This window comes from Culex pipiens, chromosome 1 (genome assembly GCF_016801865.2).
Source record: "Culex pipiens pallens isolate TS chromosome 1, TS_CPP_V2, whole genome shotgun sequence".
NCBI lineage: Eukaryota > Metazoa > Arthropoda > Insecta > Diptera > Culicidae > Culex > Culex pipiens.
Window position 1 is genome coordinate 14,574,471 of NC_068937.1, and position 24,876 is coordinate 14,599,346.

Sequence of the window (24,876 nt, forward strand, 5' to 3'; positions counted from 1 at the left end):
TGAATTTTGATTTTATGGTTATATGGGAAAAAAGCAGTTCCGATTGATTTTGAAAGATGAACTATAATGAACAAATCGACGATTTTTTGTTCAATTTCGACGTAAAAAGGTGCAAAAAATGGTAAATGTGTAAAACTATGCCTGTAGATTCTTTAAAATGTGATACGTTCTCAGAATCCTCTCTGCGGTAAACACGACCCAGTAGGGCTGGCCTAGGATGTACTGCATTTATTAATCAGCGTTTTCTTCTGGTGAAAATTGTTATGAAAGTAAAAGTAATTTTCTAAGGATTTTTTTTTAATTTTAAATGATTTCAACCAGTTAAACAATAAAAGAACATGACCTCAAAATTCGTACCAATAAATAAAAAACTCATATCGGCAATCTAAATCCACAATCCCAGCAACCCGGTAACGCAAGCAGTGATGCCAGCGGCACGGGAATGCCCGTTAAAATTTTCCACGTGCACGTGCAACAGATAATAGCCACCCCATAGCAACGGTGGGAAAACAATTAAAATTTTCAATTAAAATAAAAGCCAATAAACGTAAACCATAGTCAGGGGCGGGTGGGTTTCGTGCTGTTTTCTTCCGCGAGAGAAAATCGCGTGGATGCACACGTGGTTCCGGCGTTAATTTCGGTTTAGACCCTTGGTCTTTTGAAATTTGATATTTATTTTGTTGTTTACAATTGCTCATTTGTAGTATGTTTTTGGTGTCTTTTTTTTAGTATAATTTAAATTTCCCTAATATATTTTAAAATTGATTTCTGTTTTAAGGGTTACCGTTTTCGATGCGTACCTTCCTAGCGGCCATCACTTCTCGGAGCTCGACAGAATGTAGTAAAGCCAAATAAAAATATCACTTCACTGTTTATCGCATTTTGGCTGGTGATCTATGAAACGATCAGCCTGAGTGCGCTTGCACTCCTTCTTGGAAGGCGATTTCTTCAAATTTAATAACTAGATTTACTCACTAGCTAGAACACGGTAATTTCTTTTTCGACAGTTATGTCTTTTTTTGAATTTCCATTGGCATTTTTATGCTCATTTTTTTATGACTAACCAGCAAAATTCAGAATTATCTCTTAATTTGTTCATTCTACAGCATTTTATATGAAAAGCATTAGGGTGGCCCATTGAGGTCGGTAATTCCACAAAGTTGCCAGGTGTGAGAGCGACAGAATTTGTGTAATTTTAATGTGCAGGTGCACACATTTAAAAAAAATATTTAATTTTATTTAAATTTTTAAATTAGTTAGAAATGGTGATCCATGCCCAAGTAACATTTTTAAACCAACTAGCCCCAACATAGTTGTATTAAGAGCGAGTCCACGAACAGGGCATACCCCTTTGTATTGGACGTCGTTTGGACCTCACCAATCTGCCTGAAATTTTCAGGGGTTGTTTGTACATATAAAACTAGCATCTGGCCAAAATATGAGCACTCTAGGTCAACGGGAAGTGGGGCAAATCGGGACACAAAGTTTGAAGGTTAAAAAACGTCAAAAATCTTAAAAAGGCTATAACTTAGGCAAAATTCAATTTAATTTCAAAATTCAAAATGCATCTGAAAGGGCTTGAAAAATGCAACAAAATGCAGGGTAGAGCATCTCAATTGGTTATTTCTAAAGGGAGTTATTGGCATTTTAGTGAAAAAATAGCATAATTTTCAAACTCAAATAAAAAAGTGTTCCATCCAGATATCAACTCGGTTCGACCTGCAGCTTGTAGGGGACATCTGGGACTACCATCTGAGACTGAGAACGCTTTGGGTAAGGCAGTTTAACATATTAAATAGACACTTTTACTTTTAGTGAATTTTTTTGTTGTAAATTTTTGCTCGGGAGACCCCTTAGATCCCATTTTTTGGTGATAATTTTATCATATTCGTGTTCCTGAGACAATTTCACAATAGAAACATGCATAAAAATGTTTATTTTCATCCATTTTAACCCTTTAAAAAATGAAAGTTAAAAAAAATAAGAAGCTGCTTTTTTTCTGGTGTCATCTAGTATCCTTGGAAACGAACTTGATTTTCAATAAATGTGAATCGAAGATTTTTTTTAACTTTCATTTTTTAAAGGGTTAAAATGGATGAAAATAAACATTTTTATGCATGTTTCTATTGTGAAATTGTCTCAGGAACACGAATATGATAAAATTATCACCAAAAAATGGGATCTAAGGGGTCTCCCGAGCAAAAATTTACAACAAAAAAATTCACTAAAAGTAAAAGTGTCTATTTAATATGTTAAACTGCCTTACCCAAAGCGTTCTCAGTCTCAGATGGTAGTCCCAGATGTCCCCTACAAGCTGCAGGTCGAACCGAGTTGATATCTGGATGGAACACTTTTTTATTTGAGTTTGAAAATTATGCTATTTTTTCACTAAAATGCCAATAACTCCCTTTAGAAATAACCAATTGAGATGCTCTACCCTGCATTTTGTTGCATTTTTCAAGCCCTTTCAGATGCATTTTGAATTTTGAAATTAAATTGAATTTTGCCTAAGTTATAGCCTTTTTAAGATTTTTGACGTTTTTGAACCTTCAAACTTTGTGTCCCGATTTGCCCCACTTCCCGTTGACCTAGAGTGCTCATATTTTGGCCAGATGCTAGTTTTATATGTACAAACAACCCCTGAAAATTTCAGGCAGATTGGTGAGGTCGATGCGAGATGGGTATGCTTTGCTCGTGGACTCGCTTTTAAGGTTTTATGGTAGCATCTTGATTGCTTAATAGTTTTATTTGGGCATTCGCCGCAACCAATAAGCATGAACTAATTAATAGGTTCTAACTAATAAAAGCTAAATGGCTTTCAGTAAGGTTTTAGGAAAGTTTTAAGAGAGTCTTGAAAACCCAATGACAATGCCATGTCAAACGGTTTTATCGCATGCTTCTTTAAAACCGAGGTTGTTTTAGCTTTCAAGTGCCATTAGGCATGCAAAAAGCTTAATTAAAACCACAAGCTCCTGAAAAAGCTTTTAACGCGGCCAATTAGCAGTGCATTAATATGGCGCTAAACGCGTGTTCTGATTGAATGTGATTGGTTGAAAAAATAGTGAACTGAGAAATTTGATTTAAATTTGACGAAAACACTCATTTATCCTGAATTTTTTAATATAATTAAAATAGCGATGGATGTTTATAAATAATTTGAATTTTTTTTCAAAGAATTGCAGTAAAATATTTTTTAACATTGAAAACTATGATTACAAATAATGATTTTTTATGAGGTGAGTTGATTTATTTGGCTCTATCTCCCCTACATCCAGGGCTGCGGAGTCGGGTCATATATCAAACGACTCCGACTCCGACTCCGACTCCAGCTTTCAACAAATGGTTGGCTCCGCCTCCGACTCCGACTCAACATATTTTTAAATGTTTCAAAAGTTAGTAAGCTATTATTAGTTAATTATTTTTAAAACTTTGATAAATATGATTATTTGAATACTCTCTAAGCGTCATGTTTTTCTCAAGAAAAATAAGTTAAGTAAAAGTAAAGTAAAGTAAATAAACGGAAAAAAAGTTTGTACAAGTTTTATAGGTTATGGAAACAGAAATCAAAAAATATCTTCAGTTTTAGAGGCATTTTGAGAAGAACAGTTTTGTAAGTAAATTTTGATTAATTTGCTTAACCTCAAATTTGAAAATATTTTTCTCAAAGCTAATAAATTTAAATATTAAATTGTTATTTTGAAAGAATAACTAAAAGAAACCTGGCCCTAATGATTTATTGAACATTAAAATTTAATTTGCTCACTTTAAGGCTGACATTTGTAAGAAGCACAGTGACAGGCACCTTGTTTTTAAAATGACAATTTTAAACGAAACATTTTTTTTTGTTTTTTTTAAGACGTACATGGACATCACGCCATGGCTGAAGGAGATTATTATTGCAAATCAATGTATCTAAAAAATTTCTTCGTGGAAATGACGCTTAAGATGTCCTTTTCAAATATTTGTGACATGGAAAATATTTTTCCCTGGAAATTTTTAATTTATTTTAATTTTAAAATTTTATATACTTTAAAAAGGAGGCGCACGATACTTCGTGAATCTTCACCTAAAACGAAGCTTTATGAATGATCTTGCGCCTCCATCAAAATATATTAAAAAGCTTAAAATATAATAAAAAACAAATATCCACAAGTAAAATATTTTCTAGGTCACAAATATTTAATTTTTTAAGCTACATTGTTATGCAATGATTATCACCTTGCGTCATATTGGCGTGGGACATACAGTATGAGAAAATTTGTACCAGTTGATAATATTTTGATTTTGTTTTTTGTATAATATTTGAAAAGTAAATTAAAATCCTACATTTTGTTCTATAAATTTTTTTATTCGTTCATTTTTGTACTGAATTCTTTAGATTTGTTCAACGATAATTTGCAACGATATCAAAATAGTTTAACTAAAATCATTATCAACATCAACAATCAATGATTAATTCAAAATTTGTTGCAACTTCTTTTGATATTTTTTGTTAGTTTCAATTATTTTAAATGCAATATATTGATTTTCTTGTACTTAGTGATAAACAAAATGCGCATGTTGATTTCCAAGTAAGAGATTGTTATTATCGTTGATTATTTGTTACAAAAGTTAAACTGTCATTGACTCTTTTTCGATTTGCAAAAACAGTGATAACTTTTTTTTTAAATATTTTTATGTACCTCGTACCAAGACATATGCTATCGGGCTAAAATATGACTGTGTGTGTACTTTTTTTCAGAAATAACTGGATGAAATTTGGTCAAATTTGAATTGAAAGGGCACATAAATATAGGCAAAAGGAAGCATTCAAGACTCAATTATATATGTCTGACTACATAACCAATATTTTTTTTTTAAATTATGATACTACATACTTGGGTAAGAGGTTATCATTTAGTGATTATAGTGTAATAACACAATTAGAGCTTTTCAATCACAATAAAAAGCTTCAAAAACACAATGGCATCTGATAAATCAATTAAAAATATAAGATGTTTTGTAAATTAAGCTGTTCTATAGGAAATACTGAACAATAAAAAAAACAAATTTTTTGTTGAATTTAAGATAACACCGGCTCCAACTCCGACTCCGGGTTATCAGAAATCCTCGGCTCCGACTCCGACTCCAGCTGTTAGAGTTTTGACGACTCCGACTCCGACTCCAGGTCCCCAAAAAGACCCGACTCCACCGACTCCGGCTCCGACTCCGGCTCCGACTCCGACTCCGACTCCACAGCCCTGCTTACATCTATCAATAAAATTTCAACCGCAGCTGAATTTGAACCACCAGTTGCGAGAAATAAGCTTTCAAATTATTTTGATTACATCCAATATCTATTATTTATCAACGCAATTTCTGCAAACCATCTCCATTTTATCATGTGGCAAGACAAAGACTCATTTTTTGCCAAAATAAAACCTATTTGGCCCTAGTCGTTTGAAGACGTATGAAATGTCAGTTTTACTTAACTCCTGACTAGGTTTTAACAAAAGTTTTATAAAGGCTTTGAGGATGTTGTTAGGATTCAGTTGTAAAGCCTTGAACTCCTATGTAGGTTTTATAAATTCCTTTTGGGGTTTAACAGAGGTTTATCGGGGTTCTGGGGAGGCTGTTACGACCAAGTGGTTTTAATGTTGGTTTTGGCTGATAGGTTTTATAGCGGTTGTGACAGCTTTGATAAAGCCTAAAATGTTACTTGGGTGTTATTACTTTTTAATTAACTTTTTTGTATCATCCAAAACTTCTTAGCATGGTGCCCCCAACGATGCATTGCTTTTATAAACAGGAACGTGAGCGGGGGATCCCCACGTTTCTTCCTCTCATGTAGATTCAGAAAGGTGTTGTGGTATGAACATTCGTGCTCAAAACTCAATCCACTTCAACGAATCATCTTTGCGGTTAACTTTACGCAGTTGGCCTGGCCGCTTTAACGTTTTGTGAGGCATTTTCCAGGATGCCCTCGAAAGACTGGCTGCGATAGGGTTAGATTAGACTAGAAAGCATTAGGGTGGTCCTTTGAAAAAGGTTTTTATTGCATATCTTATATGTTTTACTTTAGGCAATTTTGGTGTCTTGAGGACATATTTAGAGCATAAAATACACATCTTTTGAAACGTGAACGAAGTCGCTAGGTCATTTTGGTAAAAATTTGCAGCGTTTTGAATGTTTTTAATAGGCCCTTTTCAAATGTTTGTATCTTTTCGAGGGGGTAACAAAAAAAAATGCTCCGCGGTGCATATGAAAGCTTAAAACTTCTTCAAAGGGTTTTTCTTAAACCCAAGTTAGGCCGTTGCAAATATTTTTTGAAGTTTATGTCCCTCGACTCTGACCTAAGTCGAGGGGGGGGGGATGGGGGGGCAAAAAAATAAAAAAGTATAAAAATTGAAACTACGAGCCATGGTTTCAACATTTTAATGAAGAAAGTGTTTTAAAATGCATTCTACACCAGTTCCAGTTGTTTTGCCATCTTTAGTTTCCAAAATGTCTAAGTATTCACGAATATTTTATTTTTTGCGAAAAATATTTTTTTTGCGATGCTGTACATTGGAATTTTATAAAAATTCAAAACATTTTTAAACAAGCCCAAACATGATAAATATGATTATCAATGCAGAAAAATGCATTTTAGATTGTTTTTAGTTGATTAGACTTCTATTTTCATGGAATTTTTTAAGTTTTTTGGAAAAATATTTTTTTTTGCCCCTGATTTTTCAGACCAATTTTGAAGGGGGGCGACAGAAACTTTGAAAAATATTAGCAAAGGCCTTACAGCAATTTTAAAAAAGAAAATTTACATGAATGTCGCATTGTCGGATAAATCAATATCAAAACTGCTCTTAATGAGCTCAAATGCCGGTAAGTTTGTGATTTGTGGGCGAACGTGGGGGAACCCGTTTTTTTATGGTATCTAGGGTGATCTTAGATGATCTAGGATGGTTTATATTCATTTAATTTGATAAAATATGATTTTTTAATTTGCTTGGAATGAAAAAGAAAAAAAAATCATTTTGAACAAAATTCAAATACATAACCTGTTTTAATAAGTGAAGTAGCAGAGGATACAATGTCTGATTAGGGTGGCTCAAATGAATTAGAAAAAAAAGATATATTATGTTTGTTAGAAAATGTATTGTACCCCTCGAAAAGATACAAACATTTGAAAAAGGCATATTAAAAACATTAAAAATGCTGAAACTTTTTACCAAAATGACCTAGCGACTTCGTTCACGTTTCAAAAGATGTGTATTTTTATGCTCTTAATATGTCCCCAAGGCACCAAAATCGCCAAAAATAACACAAAAAAGAAACCTTTTTTTATGGGCCACCCTAGTGCTTTTCATATAAAATGCTTTAGAATTAACAGATTTAGAGATAGAGATTTGGTGCCTTCGGCAAAGTTGTTTGAAATAACTAGTACTACAATGCTGCCCAAGAATGTGTACCTTTATCTCATCTAGGAGCGAAGATAGTTTTTGAAAGTATGAGAATTTTTTGGACCACCCTAATATCGTTTTGATCAAAAGGCGAAAAAAATCATTTTAACAAATGCTTCTTGGACACCGAAGCTCGAAAATGCATCCCTGAAGCGGAAATAAATTATAAATTATCCCTGCTAAATTTGCGTTTCCAACCACTGCGGCAGGGGAGGAAGGATGCGTGGACATACCGTATCAAACTCTCCTGACAGCCGTTCCATTTGAAAGTTGAAGAAAAACAAAATGCTTCGAATTGGCTACAAATTGGTGTGTGTGTGTGTGTTCTTGACCCAAATAAATCGACCCATTTTTTTTTCTATTTGGCCATTAGGGTGACCAACGCTGTGTTAGAGTAGTCCAAACAATGGAATTGTAAGGAAAGATAGCAAGGATTTTGAAAAATTTCGCCCCATATTTGAAAAAAGTCGCATGAAAACTTCAAATGCGGTTTTCACGGTGTTTGGATCAAAAGCCTTTGTCTGAAAATATTTTATTCGGATTTCGCGGGAAATTTCACGAATCATTATTTTAAAATGGGCGTGGGAACGGTTAAAAAAAAACTTTTTTCACAAAAACTGCGATATCTTTAAAATTTCAGCGGTGACCTGTATGTTTACATTGGTTTATAGAATCAAATAAAAAAAAAAAACAGTCCAGAAATGAAACCAAATTTTGTCTCTGCACACGTGTCGTTTCGAGGGGCGAAGAAAACTCGCGCGTGGAAATTGCCACCCAGGGACTGTTTGTTCTATTCCGAGGGGGAGCAAGGAAGCGACGAAGCTGGGTGAAAATTTAAACAGACTTTGTTGGTGCTCAAACACGAGAGTGTGTGTGTTTTGTGTACACACATATCTTCTTCCGAAAATGAGCGCCGTCAATTTAATTATTTATGAGGAGAATATCGAAACGTGAATAGCGGGGAAAAGATGGGTGGAAGCACAGACAAACAGACGTCAATCATTGAACGAATTTAGAAACAGCAGCCTTCTAGATTCAACCAACTGTCAAAACGTGCGCAAATGAGCAGTGTTTGACAGTTGATCGTTCAAATTGACCGTTAAATTGTTGATTGATAGATTTTGAAGCGGGTTCGCGTCTGTTTGTCTGTGGTGGGAGGTTTTGTGCTCGACTTTTACCAACGCAAAACTCGAACAAACGAGACGACGTAGACGATGAATGAGTTTCATTGGGCGAGGAAGTGCGAAGTGATTAATTTATTGAGTTTGTATATGAGATGGAAGTAATTGAAGCCGTTAAATGTCGGAGAGACAGAGAGTAACAGTAACGATGTTTGCAAAGTGCTTCAACTATAAAATCGGATTGTAAAACAAGTTCGAAGTTGAGCTGAACTCTTTTGATTGGACTTCTAGAAAATTTGTCATTTCTGCAAAAAAACTAAGATTGACTCACCCGCAGCACCTTGCACAGCTTCTTGGACACGTCGAACTGGTCGCCGTACTTGACCGTCACCGGTACCGCTTCCAGCCGGTAGTTGGAGTAGGACAGCTTCTCGTTGTTGACGGCCTCGACCGCGTACTGGAAGGCGAGTGAAACGTCATCGGTGTCGCTGTCAAACAGGCCGCCTGGCAAAAAGAAGAATAAAAAGATAGTTTGCTTATGAAAAATTTTACAACGACCTTAAAATTGGGAACATTTTGATATTAATTTTCCTGAAAATGGCCAATTTACAATCAACAAGGCCAAACAAATATACGCTCATTTGATTCTAGTCAGGAAACTATAAAATTTAATCGAAATTTTTGAAGCACAGCCTTCAAATTTTCATTCATAAACTAATTTGTAAAAAATACTGTATAAACAACCAAAATGTGCGTTCTACTTTTAACCCTTTCAACCTCACTTTCATTGAAAACCCCGAAAACAACGCATCAAATTACTTTGTTTACTTCCCCAATCGGAGCCATCTTTTGGAAGATTTTGTTATTGTTTATCTTCTCTTTCCCCTCTCCCCGCCCTCCCTCCTCCTTCCAGCATCCATCAGAGCAGGACAACAAAGGAAGGCCAACATCAAGAGCCCCAGATAATGACATTGTAAATAAAAGAACAACAAATCTCTCTGGTTCACTTCTCTTTTGCTTTTTTTTCCCCTGCCGGGAGGTTTCCGCTGCGAGTGGAACTCCCAAATTTCCATTTTATTTTACAGTTTTGAAAAAAAAAAAATCGCTGTCATGAAAGGACCAATATTCATCATTTTTGAGCTCTTTTTGTTTGATTTTCGGTGCGATTGCTGCCGTTTTGTTGTTGTTTTGAATTGATTTTGAGCTGTCAAATTCAGAATTTACAAGGTCGATAAAGTTATCGTCGATAATATTATCGTCTAAAGATAACGATAATTCTATCGTTATCGTAATTTCGATAATTTTATTGGCGATAAGATTATCGCCGATGATAGACGATAACTCATTTCTAAAATCATTCTAAAATTCAATCATATCATGTTATATTTTCAATGCTTTCACTAAGAATATATTTTTTGAAAATATGGTAAGTTTCAAAGGGGACCATCCATAAACCACGTGGAAACTTTTTTTTAATCTCAGACCCCCCCCCCTCGTTGTATGGAGTGTGGATAATCGCTCAACCCCCCTCTCCTCTAAAGTGCCCACGTGGTTTATGGATGGTCCTAAGTATAAATACTCAAAATTGTTCACAAAATACCGTATTTTTTAGAAAGTATTAAATTTTTTTTCTTGAATTGAAATATGGATATCAAACGAGGCGAAATTTTGCAAGCTTTTCACCTTATTTAAATTTTTGTTTGAAAATACAAACAAAAAATACAAATTTTCACAAAATATCGTATTTTTTTCAATCAAACGAAGCGAAATTTGTAATGCATTTTCAAATAATTATAATTTTAGTAATTATTTTCAAAAAATATCATATTTTTTTCAAAAAATACTCAATTTTTTTAAATTTTTAATATGGGTATCAAACGAAGCGAAATTGCGAATGCGTTTTCGCCTTAAAATTAAATTTGAGTATTTTCGGAACATAAGGTATTTTGTGAAAATTTTAGAATTTAAATAAAATCTATGTAAAAGTGAAAAACCATACAAAATTTCACACAATACCGTATTTTTTCGAAAATACTCAAGTTTTTAAAATTTGCAATATGGATATGAAATGAAGCGAAATTTGTCATGCATTTTCTTATTATTATTATTATTTTCACAAAACACCATTTTTTTCGAAAGTGCTCAAATTTCCAAAATTTGCAATATGTGTGTCAAACGAAGCGGAAATGCGTATGCGTTTTCACTTCATCACATTTTTTTTGTCGAAATCTAAAATTTAAGAAAAAAAATAAAATTTATGTATTTTCGAAACATACGGTATTTTGTGAAAATTTTAGAATTAAAAAAACAATTCTATAAAAAAGTTAAAAAGCATTCAAAATTTCACTTTTTCAAAGTTTCATTGAAAAATACTAAAATTTTCACAAAATACCGTATTTTTTCGAAAATACTAAAATTTTCAAAATTTTGCAATATGGATATCAAACGAAGCGAAATTTGTCATGCATTTTCAAATTATTATATTTATTTTCACAAAATACCATATTTTTTCGAAAGTACTTTCCAAAATTTGCAATATGGGTTTCAAACAAAGTGAAATTGTGTATGCTTTTTCACTTATTAGAGTTTTTTTTTGTCGAAAACTAAAATTTAAGAAAAAAAATATAATTTAAGTATTTTCGAAACATACGGATTTTTGTGAAAATTTGAGACTAAAAAAAATATAAAAAAGAGAAAAAGCATACAAAATTTCACATTTTTAAATTTTTATTGAAAAATACTATAATTTTCACAAAATGCCGTATTATTTTTCGAAAATACTCAAATTTTCAATATTTTGCAATATGAGTATCAAACGAAGCGAAATTTTGTATGCGTTTTAACATTATTAAAGTATTCTTTTCGATAACTAAAATTAAAAAAAAATGCAAATTTGAGTATTTTCGAAAATGCGGTATTTTATGAAAATTTTAGAATTGAGAAAAACTACAAAAAAGTGAAAAAGCAAACATTATTTCGCTTCGTTTAATACCCACTTTTCAAATTATGAGAATTTAGGCTGGTACAAATTTTATTTCAAGATTTTAAAATTGGCCCGAAACATCAGGGGGCAGCAAAAAAATTTTCAGGAAACTTCAAAATTTCAATGAAAATTTAAGTGGAATCAGCTGAAATATGTTTTAAATGCATTCCCCTGCGTTTCGAATCATGTTCAGCATATTTTGATTGATTCAAAATTCATTTGAATTTTTGAAAATTTTCGCAAAAAAATAGTTTTGGTCAAATTTTACAATTTTTGAAAATTAATGATTGCAAAACAACTGAACTAGTGCAAAATGCATTTTAAAACACTTTTTCCATGCAAATGTTGAAACTATGGCTTTTAATTCCAATATTTTTTTATTTGTTAAATTTTTTGTTTAAAACAAAAAAAAAAATAAGACGCATAAAAAATTTCGCTTCGTTTGATACCCATATTTCAGATTTTGAAAATTTTTGTATTTTCGAAAAACACAGTTTTATGTGAAAATTTTAGAAGTTTTAAAAAAATATATAAAAAAGTAAAAAAGCATAAACAATTTTGCTTCGTTTGATACCCATATTGCAAATTTTGAAAATTTTAGTATTTTCGAAAAATACGGTATTTTGTGAAAATATTAGTTCAAGTTAAACAAAATCAATTGTAAGAAAGTGAAAACGAATCCAAAATTTTGCTTCGTTTTATACCTATATTGCAAATATTGAAAATTTGAGTATTTTCGAAAAATTCGGTATTTTATGACATTTTTGGCTTAACCCTTTTAGGCCTGAATTTTCAAAAAAATATTTTTTTAGTTGATGATGGGAAATGATCCTGAGGATCGAAAAAAAAAAACGAAAATTATAGGCTACTTTAGAAAATTTTGATTTTTGGGTCATAAGGCTTGAAAGGGTTAAAACAAAAAAAAATTAAATGAATACGCATACTAAATTATGATTCGTTTGATACCCATATTGCAGATTTTGAAAATTTTAGTATTTTTGAAAATTTACGGTTTTCGGTGAAAATTTTAGAAGTTTAAAAAAAACTATAAAAAAGTGAAAAAGCATACACAATCTCGTTCGATTGATTTTTTTTTTCAAATTTTGAAAATTTGAGTATATATTTTCGAAAAAATACGGTATTTTGAGAAATTTTCTGTTTTTAATTAAGCATACCAAATTTTGCTTCGTTGATACCCATATTGCAAATTTTGAAAATTTCAGTATTTTCGAAAAAATACGGTATTTTGTGAACAATTTTGAGTATTTGAAACTTACTACATTTTCAAAAATGTAAGAATATATAGTGAAAACATTGAAAATATAACATGATGTAGTTAAATTTAGTCGATTTTAGAACGATTTTAAAAATGAAATAACGTTCATCATCAGCGATAATATTATCGCCGATAGAGTTATCGTTACCTATATCGAGCCTCGATAATTTTATCGATAAACAATCTGTTAGATACTATCGAACTTTAGCACAGACACGCGCGTCATTTTGAATGTCTGGAGAAACTCACCACTTCAAAGTCAAACTCACCACAGCTCACCTTACACATTTTCAAAGAAAGTGGACAAAGAAAAAAGACTGTAAACAAAACAGTCATCCTGTTCAACGATCGCCGTCTGTTTGTCTGTGTGTCTTCAGCGTGCGCAAATTTGACAGCGCTACACGCTTAAAGGAAAACCAAAACAAAACTTCGTTTTTTCCTCCTTCAGCGCGCTGAGGCGGGAAGAAGTGGCTTAAATTATTGCTGCCAAGCGACGGCGGAAGACAAAAGGACAAGTGGGGACATTTCAAAGCTGAAAAGAAGTTGGAGGGGGAAAAAAAAGTTTCAAAGAAACCGGCAAAGACAATGACAAGACGACGACGGCGGCGTCGTCTGGTTGCCAGAGAGCGATTGTAAAAGTTGTAAATGTAAACAAAACAACTTTTTGTTCCCCTCACAAGTGCACGTTTGAATGGAAAACATGGAAAACGAATGAATTGCTTGGCAAAGTGGCGGTGTTTTATCTTTTCTCTGTTTTTTTTAATCTTTTGTTTTTGCTGATGGTGGAATAGAAACTTAAGGGTGCTTTGGTGAGTTTTGGTCTGAACCTGTTGGAGGTCGTTTAACCTGCTTGATTAAATTCTAAGTATTGAAGAAAGAAAATAATTGAATTTTAAATTTTTAGTCAGACTTGAAAGTCGAAAAAAACGAAGTAACCCGCTTCAAACCCAAAATTGAGTAGAAGCAAATGTCATCGCGTCAAAACAGTTGCTTCGAAATGCATAATCTGTCAATAAATCCCACAGTTCAAACGGTTTATTTGGGTGCAGCATCGCAGTTCGTAAACACTGAACTCGGATCAACTCTTTCAGCTTAGCGCAAACAAAAATAAATACAAACTCAGCGGGATCAATCTGGTGCTGAACCAACTTGTTTTTGTTTCTCTCTCTGTGTATATTTGTCCAAGCCTGCTGTGTTAGCTGAAATTGATTCAAATGCTGCGAATTCGGTGCAATCTGTCAATTAGGGTGAGTTCGAAATCGTCGCACCATGTTTTTTTCCTCTTCCTACTTTTTATTCTGTATTTTTTTTTGTGGGTTTGGCAACAAAAAACACGACGCCGCGTCTCGCGTCATGTTGGATGGCTGGTGTGCGTGTGTATGTCACAAAAAGCATGATATTTTGGGGTATTTTAGAAAGACGCGAACGCGCCATCTGTCGCGTTGTTGTTGTCGTCGGTGTGTCTGTCTGGTGGTGAATTTTTGTGTGGGAGACATTTCGTTTGAGTAACATTTTATCACAGACAAACAGTCGTGGATCTCGCTAAAAATCTATCAATCAAGCTTTACGGTCGATTTGAAGGAATGGAAACTCACCACAGCTCATTAACACGCGTTTGACAGTTGTGTGAAGGACTCACGCACACAACTCTGAATTTCGTGTACTCACAACTAGATGGCACTGTTGAAAATTGTTTAATGGGGTTTTGATAAAAATGTTCAATTATTGACGTCTGATTGTCTGTTATTTTATCTAAATTGTTACAATCATTTAATCTTGTTTTGGAAAAGTAAAAAAAGTGTGTTTTTCTTAAAACATGTTTTTTAAATCTAAAAAAATGTAACAAAAAATATTTTCTTTACGATAGTGTAAAATAACCTGGAGACTATTATTAATAATATTATGATAATAGTGATAATTAGGGGTAGTGATTTTTAACGGCAAAAAAATCGGAATTTCACGAAAACATTGAAATTTCACGGTACTCGGAAAACTGTTAAAATTTACTTGAAAATGTGCATGATTTTGTTCAGAAAAGTGTCTTAAAATTTAGCTGTAGTTAAAGATAGAAAATAAAACTCTCTGACACAATTTAATTGTTTGGGAAAAACTGCATTTGATTAAGTTTTAGAAATTTTGAAGAAGTTGAATTTATGAATTTTTGATTCGGCTACAAATTTTAATTTTATTGACATTTAAGAAATTTAATTTGCTAAAATATCTCCTAAACGAAGCATATACTGAATGTCATATTCATCAAAAGTAGAATCTCAGGTAGGTAAATTTAAGTATTTCAATTAAGTTCAGGAAAAACTTCATTAAAAGCATTTTTTTACATTTACATTGCAAAATATTTGGTGAACTTTGTTTAGTAAACTTCATTAACACGAAAAATCACTAACCCCAGTGATAATAATCATTATGATTATTAATGATAAGAAATGTTAGAAATTTAAAACATTAATTCCAGGGTTTATATTTAAAAAAAATCTCTAAGCTATGTAGTTTCCTATGCCGAAAGATTTTTTTTTCATTTGTGTAATTGAGCTTAAAAAACCTATGTAATATTGAAAACGTAGCCAAATTATCAACGTTTGTTTTAACGTTATTTATCTTTTATAGCTTAAAAAACTCAACTCTCTCAAAATATTTTTTTTTATATTCTTCAAATTTAAGATTCAACAATTTAGGTGTCAAAGTTTCTTTTTTTTCAATAAGAAAATAGATTTATTTCTCATTTACACAACATTTCTGAATTCAAATACTTAACATTTCATTAAGTTTGGCTATTACAAATTTAATATAAATTTTATGTCCTTCGGCCTTGGATTTTCATAAAATTAATTAAATACTGTAATAATATTTAAGAGAATCCAAACTGTTTACATATTTTAAAAGAATTTGGGATTTCCGACTTACAAAGTATTTTGTAAGAAAACATGGTCATGATATTTCAAGAAGTGTGAAATTATACAAAGTTACAAAAATACTTTAAACATATTTCATATTTTACTTAATTTGCTTCTGGTTATTTTTATAGTATTAAATTTTTTAATATTATTTTTTTAATGTTTAATTTTTTTAAATTTACCTTTTTGATATTCAATTTTTTTAATAATAAATTATTTTTTAAATCCTGCACTGTAGTGAATTTAACTTTCTGTGGTGAGTATGGAATTGTTCAAATTGATCTTTAAAATGTTGGATTTTCAATAATATTTAAGACAAAAGTTTTTGTAAAATTTATGATTTTTGTATTTTTTGTTAAATTCATAATTTTGATATTTTTTGTAATTTATGTATTTTTTGTCAATTTTGTCACTTTGTCTCAACTTTGTCTCAATTTTGTTTGAATTATGTATGAATTTTGTCTCAATTTTGTCTCAATTTTGTCTCAATTTTGTCTCAATTTTGTCTCAATTTTGTCTTAATTTTGTCTCAATTTTGTCTCAATTTTGTCTCAATTTTGTCTCAATTTTGTCTCAATTTTGTCTCAATTTTGTCTCAATTTTGCCTCAATTTTGTCTCAATTTTGTCTCAATTTTGTCTCAATTTTGTCTCAATTTTGTCTCAATTTTGTCTCAATTTTGTCTCAATTTTGTCTCAATTTTGTCTCAATTTTGTCTCAATTTTGTCTCAATTTTGTCTCAATTTTGTCTCAATTTTGTCTCAATTTTGTCTCAATTTTGTCTCAATTTTGTCTCAATTTTGTCTCAATTTTGTCTCAATTTTGTCTCAATTTTGTCTCAATTTTGTCTCAATTTTGTCTCAATTTTGTCTCAATTTTGTCTCAATTTTGTCTCAATTTTGTCAATTTTGTCAATTTTGTCAATTTTGTCAATTTTGTCAATTTTGTCAATTTTGTCAATTTTGTCAATTTTGTCAATTTTGTCAATTTTGTCAATTTTGACAATTTTGTCAATTTTGTCAATTTTGTCAATTTTGTCAATTTTGTCAATTTTGTCAATTTTGACAATTTTGACAATTTTGTCAATTTTGTCAATTTTGTCAATTTTGTCAATTTTGTCAATTTTGTCAATTTTGTCAATTTTGTCAATTTTGTCAATTTTGTCAATTTTGTCAATTTTGTCAATTTTGTCAATTTTGTCAATTTTGTCTCAATTTTGTCAATTTTGTCAATTTTGTCAATTTTGTCAATTTTGTCAATTTTGTCAATTTTGTCTCAAATTTGTCAATTTTGTCAATTTTGTCAATTTTGTCAATTTTGTCAATTTTGTCAATTTTGTCAATTTTGTCAATTTTGTCAATTTTGTCAATTTTGTCAATTCTGTCAATTTTGTCAATTTTGTCAATTTTGTCAATTTTGTCAATTTTGTCAATTTTGTCAATTTTGTCAATTTTGTCAATTTTGTCAATTTTGTCAATTTTGTCAATTTTGTCAATTTTGTCAATTTTGTCAATTTTGTCAATTTTGTCATTTTTTCAATTTTGTCAATTTTGTCAATTTTGTCAATTTTGTCTCAATTTTGTCTCAATTTTGTCTCAATTTTATCTCAATTATGTCTCAATTATGTCTCAATTTTGTCTAAATTTTGTCTCAATTTTGTCTCAATTTTGTCTCAATTTTGTCTCATTTTTTTGTCAATTTTGTCAACCAAAACAAACTCACCAATTTTGATGTGCTCCACCGTTTCGTCGGCGTCGCTGTTGTACGCGGGGAACGCGTCAAAGTGTGCGCTCAACACTAGCGCCACCAGCGCCACCACCGCAGACTTCTTCCTCTTATTCATCATTCCGACAGTGAGCCGGCTGTTGCTTACCACTGCACTGACAACAACAACAATCACGACCAAAAATGCACAATTTTCATGACAGCTTCAACAGATGGCACTTTTTTTTTATTTGAGGTTATGTAACAGTATTTTCGGTTGATTTCAACACTCGGTCGTAGTTGGCCTCCTTCTTCTTTCTCTTCTGGAGTTGGTTGACACAATGACACTGACGCAATGTGGGCCAGTAGGCTATGTTGTTGTTGTCAAACGCTGGCGTTGAGCTTGCAAGCAAATTTTCACTTTCAGGCTAGCGCATCGAACACACTTGACTTTTTCCTTCGAACCCCTTGAGATGATTTTCGAATCGCTTTTCCACCAATTTTGGGGTCGTTTTCACGCACTTTTTCACCACTTCCACCATCAACAGACACTAGCTCACAAAAATTTCAAATTTTCGCACTAAAAAACTAACATTTTCACGCCAAAAAAGCGACTTAATACTTTTTCCCACAAAAAAAAGAAAATGGCGACCCAAAACGCGCGCGCGCGCCTTCACGACGACCGGTGACAACTTTTCACGGTGAGTTTGCTCGGTAAACTGAGCGGCGTCGGTCGTGTCACGGGCCCCGTCGTGCCAGACAGACACGAGTCACAAGTGGATGAGCCGTCGCCGTGAGAGATTTTTCCGAGGGCCCGCGTAGCGTTGTTGTTGTTTTTCTTTTCTAAAATTACCCATCGCCAGAGGTTTGTCGCGCTGCGGAAATATGTTTGCGTTGCGTTGCGTTCGAGGGGTGAAACCTGTTTGGGGAAAAGGTGGTTTGAATTAAATAATAAAAAAACAATTAAAAAAATATTGAGTACACTAATTTAAGAGTGTAAATTACACAAATCGATAAAAGTTTTAAATTTATTTTAATTAAGTACACTCAAGAGCACTGATCGAACTAATGAATCAAATTTAAAACCCAATTATTACACAAATGAATTGTAGTCAACACACAATGAGAGTACATCGGAACAATGGTCTTTTGTCCACTATTCAACCAAGAACAAACTGAACACATGCCGCTCATTTTATGCTTGATTGGCGGACAATGAGGTGACAATAATCCAATTTAATACTGCGTTAATGATGAATTACCCACATGGAATGATTGTTAATTGAGTTCAATTGAAAATCATTCGTAAAGTTTCTTTTTTCATTTTTTTTCTAAATGCCAACTTGTTCAAAAAATAATTAAAACTCTAGAGCAATGCTCTACGAAATCGGTCTATTTTTAATAATTTTATTTTTTGTATTTTTTAATCCGGCTGCCTTTTTGGTGCCTTCGGTATGCCCAAAGAAGCCATTTTGCATCATTAGTTTGTCCATAAAATTGTCCATGCAAATTTGGCAGCTGTCCATATAAAATGATGTATGAAAATTCAAAAATCTGTATCTTTTGAAGGAATTTTTTGATCGATTTGGTGTCTTCGGCAAAGTTGTAGGTATGGATAAGAACTGCACTGAAAAAAAATGATACAGGGTAAAAATTTTGATAAAGTCAATTTTAGGTAACTTTTTTGAAAATAGTCGCAGTTATTCATGTTTTAAAATAAGTTGCCCAGTCTTGAAAAAAAAAAAATGTTTGGAAAGCTGAGGAAATGTTCTATATTTAGCTTTTTCTAACTTTGTTGATACAAACCTCAGTTGCAAAGATATTGCCATGCACAGATTTGAAAACAGGAAAATATATGTTTTTAAGTCAAGTCAAGTCAGGTTTTAGAAAAAATACAAGATTTGAATGTTTTTTTCTAAAACAAACATGGCCGCCGAATGGCCGATCGGGAATGATGACTTTCAGCGCCTTAAAGAAGCTGCAAATTTTTTAAAAATAAAAGCTTTCATTTACTATTTTCTAAACATTACTAAACTGAATGATGATTCAAAACTAAAATAGGAAAAAAAAGTCAAAATGAAATCCCGATTTGAAAAAGAGAGAGATGGGTAGAGAGAGAGAGAGAGAGAGAGAGAGAGAGAGAGAGAGAGAGATAATTTTAAGTTTGAACATAAATTTAAACAAAATACAAAAAAAAATACAAAATGCATTTATGGCATTACTTAAATGCCAAAATACTTTCATGTTATGAAAATCAATTTATAATTTTACTTAACTTGAATAATTACGATACCTATTTAAATTAGTACGGTCTTTTGTAAAAAATTTCAATATTTTTTACCAAATTTCTTATATAGTAATTTTTTTTCTAATTTCGCGTCTTTTCTTAATTATATTGGAAATCAGGAAAATTTCGTATGCTATTAATTTTGATAAAATTTTGGTGGTTTGTTAATTGAAATATTTAGTACCGTAAACCGGGGTGACTTTGATAGGATTTCAATTTATTTTTGGAATATTTTCCAACTGGTAAGGCTTGTCTTGAGATCATTATTTTTAAAACATGTACCAGGGTAGCCCACACATGGTCCATATACCATTTTTGAAAAAAAGTTTTTTCAATAGTCTTTTAAAAAAAAGTTATGTTAAAAATTCTTATTTTGAAATCCGGGGTGACTTTGATAGTCATAGTTTTTCTTGTTAAAATAAGATTTAAGGTGTTCAAACTTTATTTTTACGTCAAATGTAACATTACTAAGGTTGCTAATTTAGATTTCTAGGAAAAAATGTTTATGTTTAGTTAACTAAGTTTATAAGCTTTTTAACAAAATACATATAAATTTTAGGGAATATTGTTTAAAAGTCAGAATTTTGCCTGAAATTCGTCAAAACTTGTTATGTTTATAAAATTATCGATTAATATTGCATTTAAAACTGAATTAGAAGCAAAAATCGAAAGTTTTCACATTTTATATGAAATTAGTCAACTGAAAATGCCTATGAAACAAAAGATTTTTATTTATTTCTGTTTCAAAAACAGATAATATTTATTATTTACAAACTTATTCAACCTTCTCTTAGTGGAAATTGTCCAAAGAATCCGAAAATGCATTCCATTTTCCGATTCAAAATTATGTTCGTTGAGAAAAACATGACACTTTGAGAAGATTTAAATAATGTTTTTCATCAACATTTTCTTAATTATAGTTAACTAACTTTTTAAACTTTTCAAAATTTTATGAAAAGTTTTTCTTGAGGTACTTTGAACTCTTCTCTACCACGGTCAGTATGATTCAATACCATTCCGTACGTATTTAAGTTGTACTCTTCATTTTTCGGAAAAATCTCAAACCTATCAAAGTCACCCCGTTTTACGGTACCGTAGTATTTAAAAATAAAGATCCAAAATGTTGTTTAGTAAAAAAAAGAATTTGTAGAATTTGGAAAGAGAAAATAACAGATTTTTTTTTCAAAGTGATCATTGTGTTTTTTGGGCCATTTACAAACTACGTGGACTTTTTTATTTGGAAATTGAGATTTTTTTTTAAATGGCAAAATTTCAAAGCGAAGGGAAGAAAATTTTAAGTTTAAAAACTGAATCAACTAATATTATATTCCAAAAACTCATAGTTATGAAATTTCATTCAAAATTTGGCTTCGCTTTGGTAACTAAATTGAGAATTATGAATATTTGAGTATGAATCACCGTATTTTTAACAAATCATTCAAATTGTTAAAAAATCTATTTAATTTGTTTGCGTCGTTACTCACCAATATTGCAAATCATGAACATTTCTGGTATTTAAAAAATGTAAAAATTTGAATTTTTACTATCAAAAAATCAGGGGGCAAATTTTTTTTTTCAAAAGACTTCAAAATTTCAATGGAAATTTAAGTGCAATTAGCTGAAATCAATTAAAAGAGCATTCCCCTGCGTTTAGAATCATTTTTAACATGTTTGGGTTGATTTAAAAATCACCTGAATTTTTGAAAATTTTCGATGATCATTATCGCAAAAAGTTCTTTTTTTGCTAAAATTTGTGTTTTCGTCAAATCGTACATTTTTTGAAAACTAATGATTGGAAAACAACTGAACTAAAGTAAATAGTAGTATATGCAACAAGTTGCAAAAAGAGGAATTTTTCAGCACGAGTCGTACATTTATCCAACGAGGTTCACCGAGTTGGATAAATACGACGAGTGCTGAAAAAATCTAGTTTTGTAACGAGCTCCATACAACATTTTTTGCAATTCCGAAAAACACCCATTGAGTGAAATTTGAAGTCAAATTTTCATGTATTTTTTCAATAAATCGTTGAAATCAAAAAAATGTTGAAAAGTGTTACTTTTCGAAACAAGTGCTGAAAAGTAGGACTTTTCAGCATTTATTTTGAAAAGTGTTGCTAAATACCAAGGGTCCTGATTTTCGGTTCAATGAACAGAAACCACTCACTCATCGCCTATCCAGTCGTCGCCTATTCTAACCCGCTAGCATTCATGAGCGAATGATACTCGCAAGCAGCCAGCGAGTGGCCCGAACTGTTCACTCAGCGAACAAATACATCGTGAAAATTTTTGCCTACTCCGTCGCTCGACAACACTCACACACTACCATGCTCAGCGAAGAGCCATTCTCACAAAATTTTTTTCTTGGTGGAAGTTTCTTTGAATGGTGTCTATAATGTTATGAAATCAAAATAAATGCACAATTTAATTGATAACATTGATTTTAGGCAACCCAAATGAATGAGTATAACGCAGCGCATCAGAGAAAAAATGTGTTCAGTTCAAAGTGATCGGTGACGTTCGGCCTGCCTGAGCCGTTCGACGACTGAGCCGATCAGAGAGAGAAGAAGAGTAGAAGCGAGAGTGTTCGGGAGCGAATGGTGAGAAAGTGACAAACAGTAGGAATTCATCAGGGCAGTATCGCGTCGCCTGCTATTTGTGCTCGCGAATGGAGTGGTTGATTTTGAACAATCAGGACCCTTGCTAAATACATTTTTTGCAATTCCGTCGTGAAACTACTTACTTTTCCTGTCATTCTTGAACGACGAAATAGCCTACTTTTATGTACAAAAAATAACAGAATCGAAAAGCAACACTTTTCAAATAAATGCTGAAAAGTTGAACTTTTCAGCACTTGTTTCGAAAAGTAACACTTTTCAACATTTTTTTGATTTAAACGATTTATTGACAAAATACATGAAAATTCGACTTAAAATTTCACTCAATGGGTGCTTTCCGGAATTGCAAAAAATGTTGTATGGAATTCGTTGCAAAACTTGATTTTTTCAGCACTCGTCGTATTTATCCAACTCGGTGAACCTCGTTGGATAAGTGTAGGACTCGTGCTGAAAAAATCCTCTTTTTGCAACTTGTTGCATAAACTACTATTAAAACACTTTTTCCATGCAAATGCTGAAACTTTGGCTTGACATTTCAATATTTATATTTTTTTATTTTTTTGAGGGAGGGGCCCTCTATCCCGGCCAGAGCCGAGGGACAAAAACTTTGAAAAATATTTGCATCGGCCTAATAAGAATTTAAAAATAAGGTAAATTTTAAGATTCAAGAAGAACATTGTTTATTGTAAACTTTCAGCTTTCATAAATTGAGTATTTTATTCAAGTAACTCCAGTGCTGTGAAATCAATTAAATTTTCAATCTGGCAAGAGTAATTTGGTAATTAAAAAAAATTAAAAAGGAAATTGTGATTTTTTGGGTCATTTATAAATTACGTGGATTTTTTTAGGAAATAATTAAAAATGCATTGCAAATGTTATGAAAATCTTTTTAAAATTTCGAGTCACAAATCGTGCAAATTTGGAAATTTGAATAGAACTTCAACACACACAATTTCAAAATTTGAGTATTTTTTTCTAGTTAATGCTGTGAAAATTAATTGATTTTTATCGGACTAAAAATTGTGATTTGGTAAGACTCAGAATAAAAAAATCAGAAATTTTTTTTTGAATTGAAAAAATGCTTGTAAAAAAAAGCAAATTTGAGTTATTCACGCCAAAAATCCAAATTAAATCGTGAAAATTTGAGGATAAAAAAAATGAGTTTTTTCTGCCATTCCTAAACCATATGAAGAGTTTTTTTTAAGGAAATAAATGAAAAAAGATGTTTTGGTTAACTAACTTTTGTGTTAGACGTCAAAAAGTCTAATGTCCTGGAAATCTATTCAAAGATTTGAGTCACAAATCTTGAAACTGTGAAATTTAAACATTAAGTATTTCAAAATTGAATTATTTTTTCGTACTTCAATGACTTAATTTTATGTCATTTTACACCTCTCTTAGCTAGACTAGCTAATTAAAAAAAAAACAGTTTTGTAAAAAATAGTTCATTTAACAAACAAAATATTTTTATTTACAAGTTATTCCAAGTTTCTTTTAAACTATTTAAACAATTTCGACACATGGCAACCATATTACGAATTATGAAAATTTTAGAATTTTGAAATAAAACGAATTGTATCGAAATTTTTAGTACTTAAATGTTTTTTTTTTCATTGTTAATAACAAAAAAACATGAAGTTTTTTTTTTAAAGAATGGCGAAATGATGCAGTGATGGCGAATTATCAAACTTTTCCTGCCATCCTCCACGGAACAACAGTCCAGACTCGATTATCCGAAGTTCGATTATCCGATGGTTTGTATGGGACTTCGGATAATCGAATCACGAGCAAAAAATTTTTTGTTTTCTTATTTTTTTCATTTTCTTGTTTTTACCATAAAATTTGAGCTCAACGACCCCATTTTAGTCAAATTTGAGTTGTTGTTTGCCTATTAAAAAATAACATGCATTTTTTCAATATTGCATCACCGCCATTTTGACCGCCATCTTGGATTTAAAAATTCTCAATCATTTTAGCGATGTTTAGGGGTCATACCTAAGCTTGACAATCAAAAATTAGACAAGGAAAACATTTTTGTTCTGTTACGTCATATTTGAATGAACCCCATTTGACATCTTTCAAGGTCACGAACCATGTACTCGGATTTAGTTAAATTTGTTTAAAGAATAAAACATTATATTTTGAAACATTATAAAGAAATCATTAGGTCAAAAATGTATACTTAAAAACCGACGAGGTGACGAGGTGACAAGTGCTGAAAGAATCAAATTTTGCGGCGAATTGAATACATTTACATTTGCCATCAAGATAAGTGTCAAACTCCAAAACAGTATCAAATAGTATTAATTTTTGATTCAAGTGCAGAAAAGTTGTTCTTTTCAGCACTCAAATGTTATGTTATTTTTGACAGGAAAAGTAAGATGTTTTATAACGGAATGCAAAAAATAAATAAATAATAAATGTCGGTGGAATATAAAAAGCTGTAATAAATACAAAATCAAATCTCACTACACTTACCACCACCATCCAAGTTGATTAAATTGTCCATCAACACGGCTGCTCATCTTCCGCGGCGATGATCGA

At 31.7% G+C, this 24,876-nt stretch overlaps 1 protein-coding gene across 4 annotated transcripts in view; it reads right to left on the minus strand.

Annotated features, from left to right (window-relative positions):
- Positions 1-18,128, minus strand: part of LOC120425313 (glutamate receptor ionotropic, kainate 2) — a 45,776-nt gene extending 27,648 nt beyond the window's left edge. Inside the window, exons 1-2 of one of the 4 annotated variants that reach the window (XR_008211836.1) lie at positions 17,447-18,128; positions 8,889-9,061 (exon numbers count right to left, since the gene is read on the minus strand). Coding sequence is in view for 3 of the 4 variants with exons in the window: in XM_039589779.2 (XP_039445713.1) it covers positions 8,889-9,061; positions 17,447-17,570 (297 nt within the window). In the remaining variant the exon portion in view is untranslated. The remainder of the gene's footprint in view (positions 1-8,888; positions 9,062-17,446) is intronic. The other 3 variants (XM_039589779.2, XM_039589781.2, XM_039589780.2) reach the window with 3 other exon arrangements.
- Positions 18,129-24,876: the final 6,748 nt, after the last annotated feature.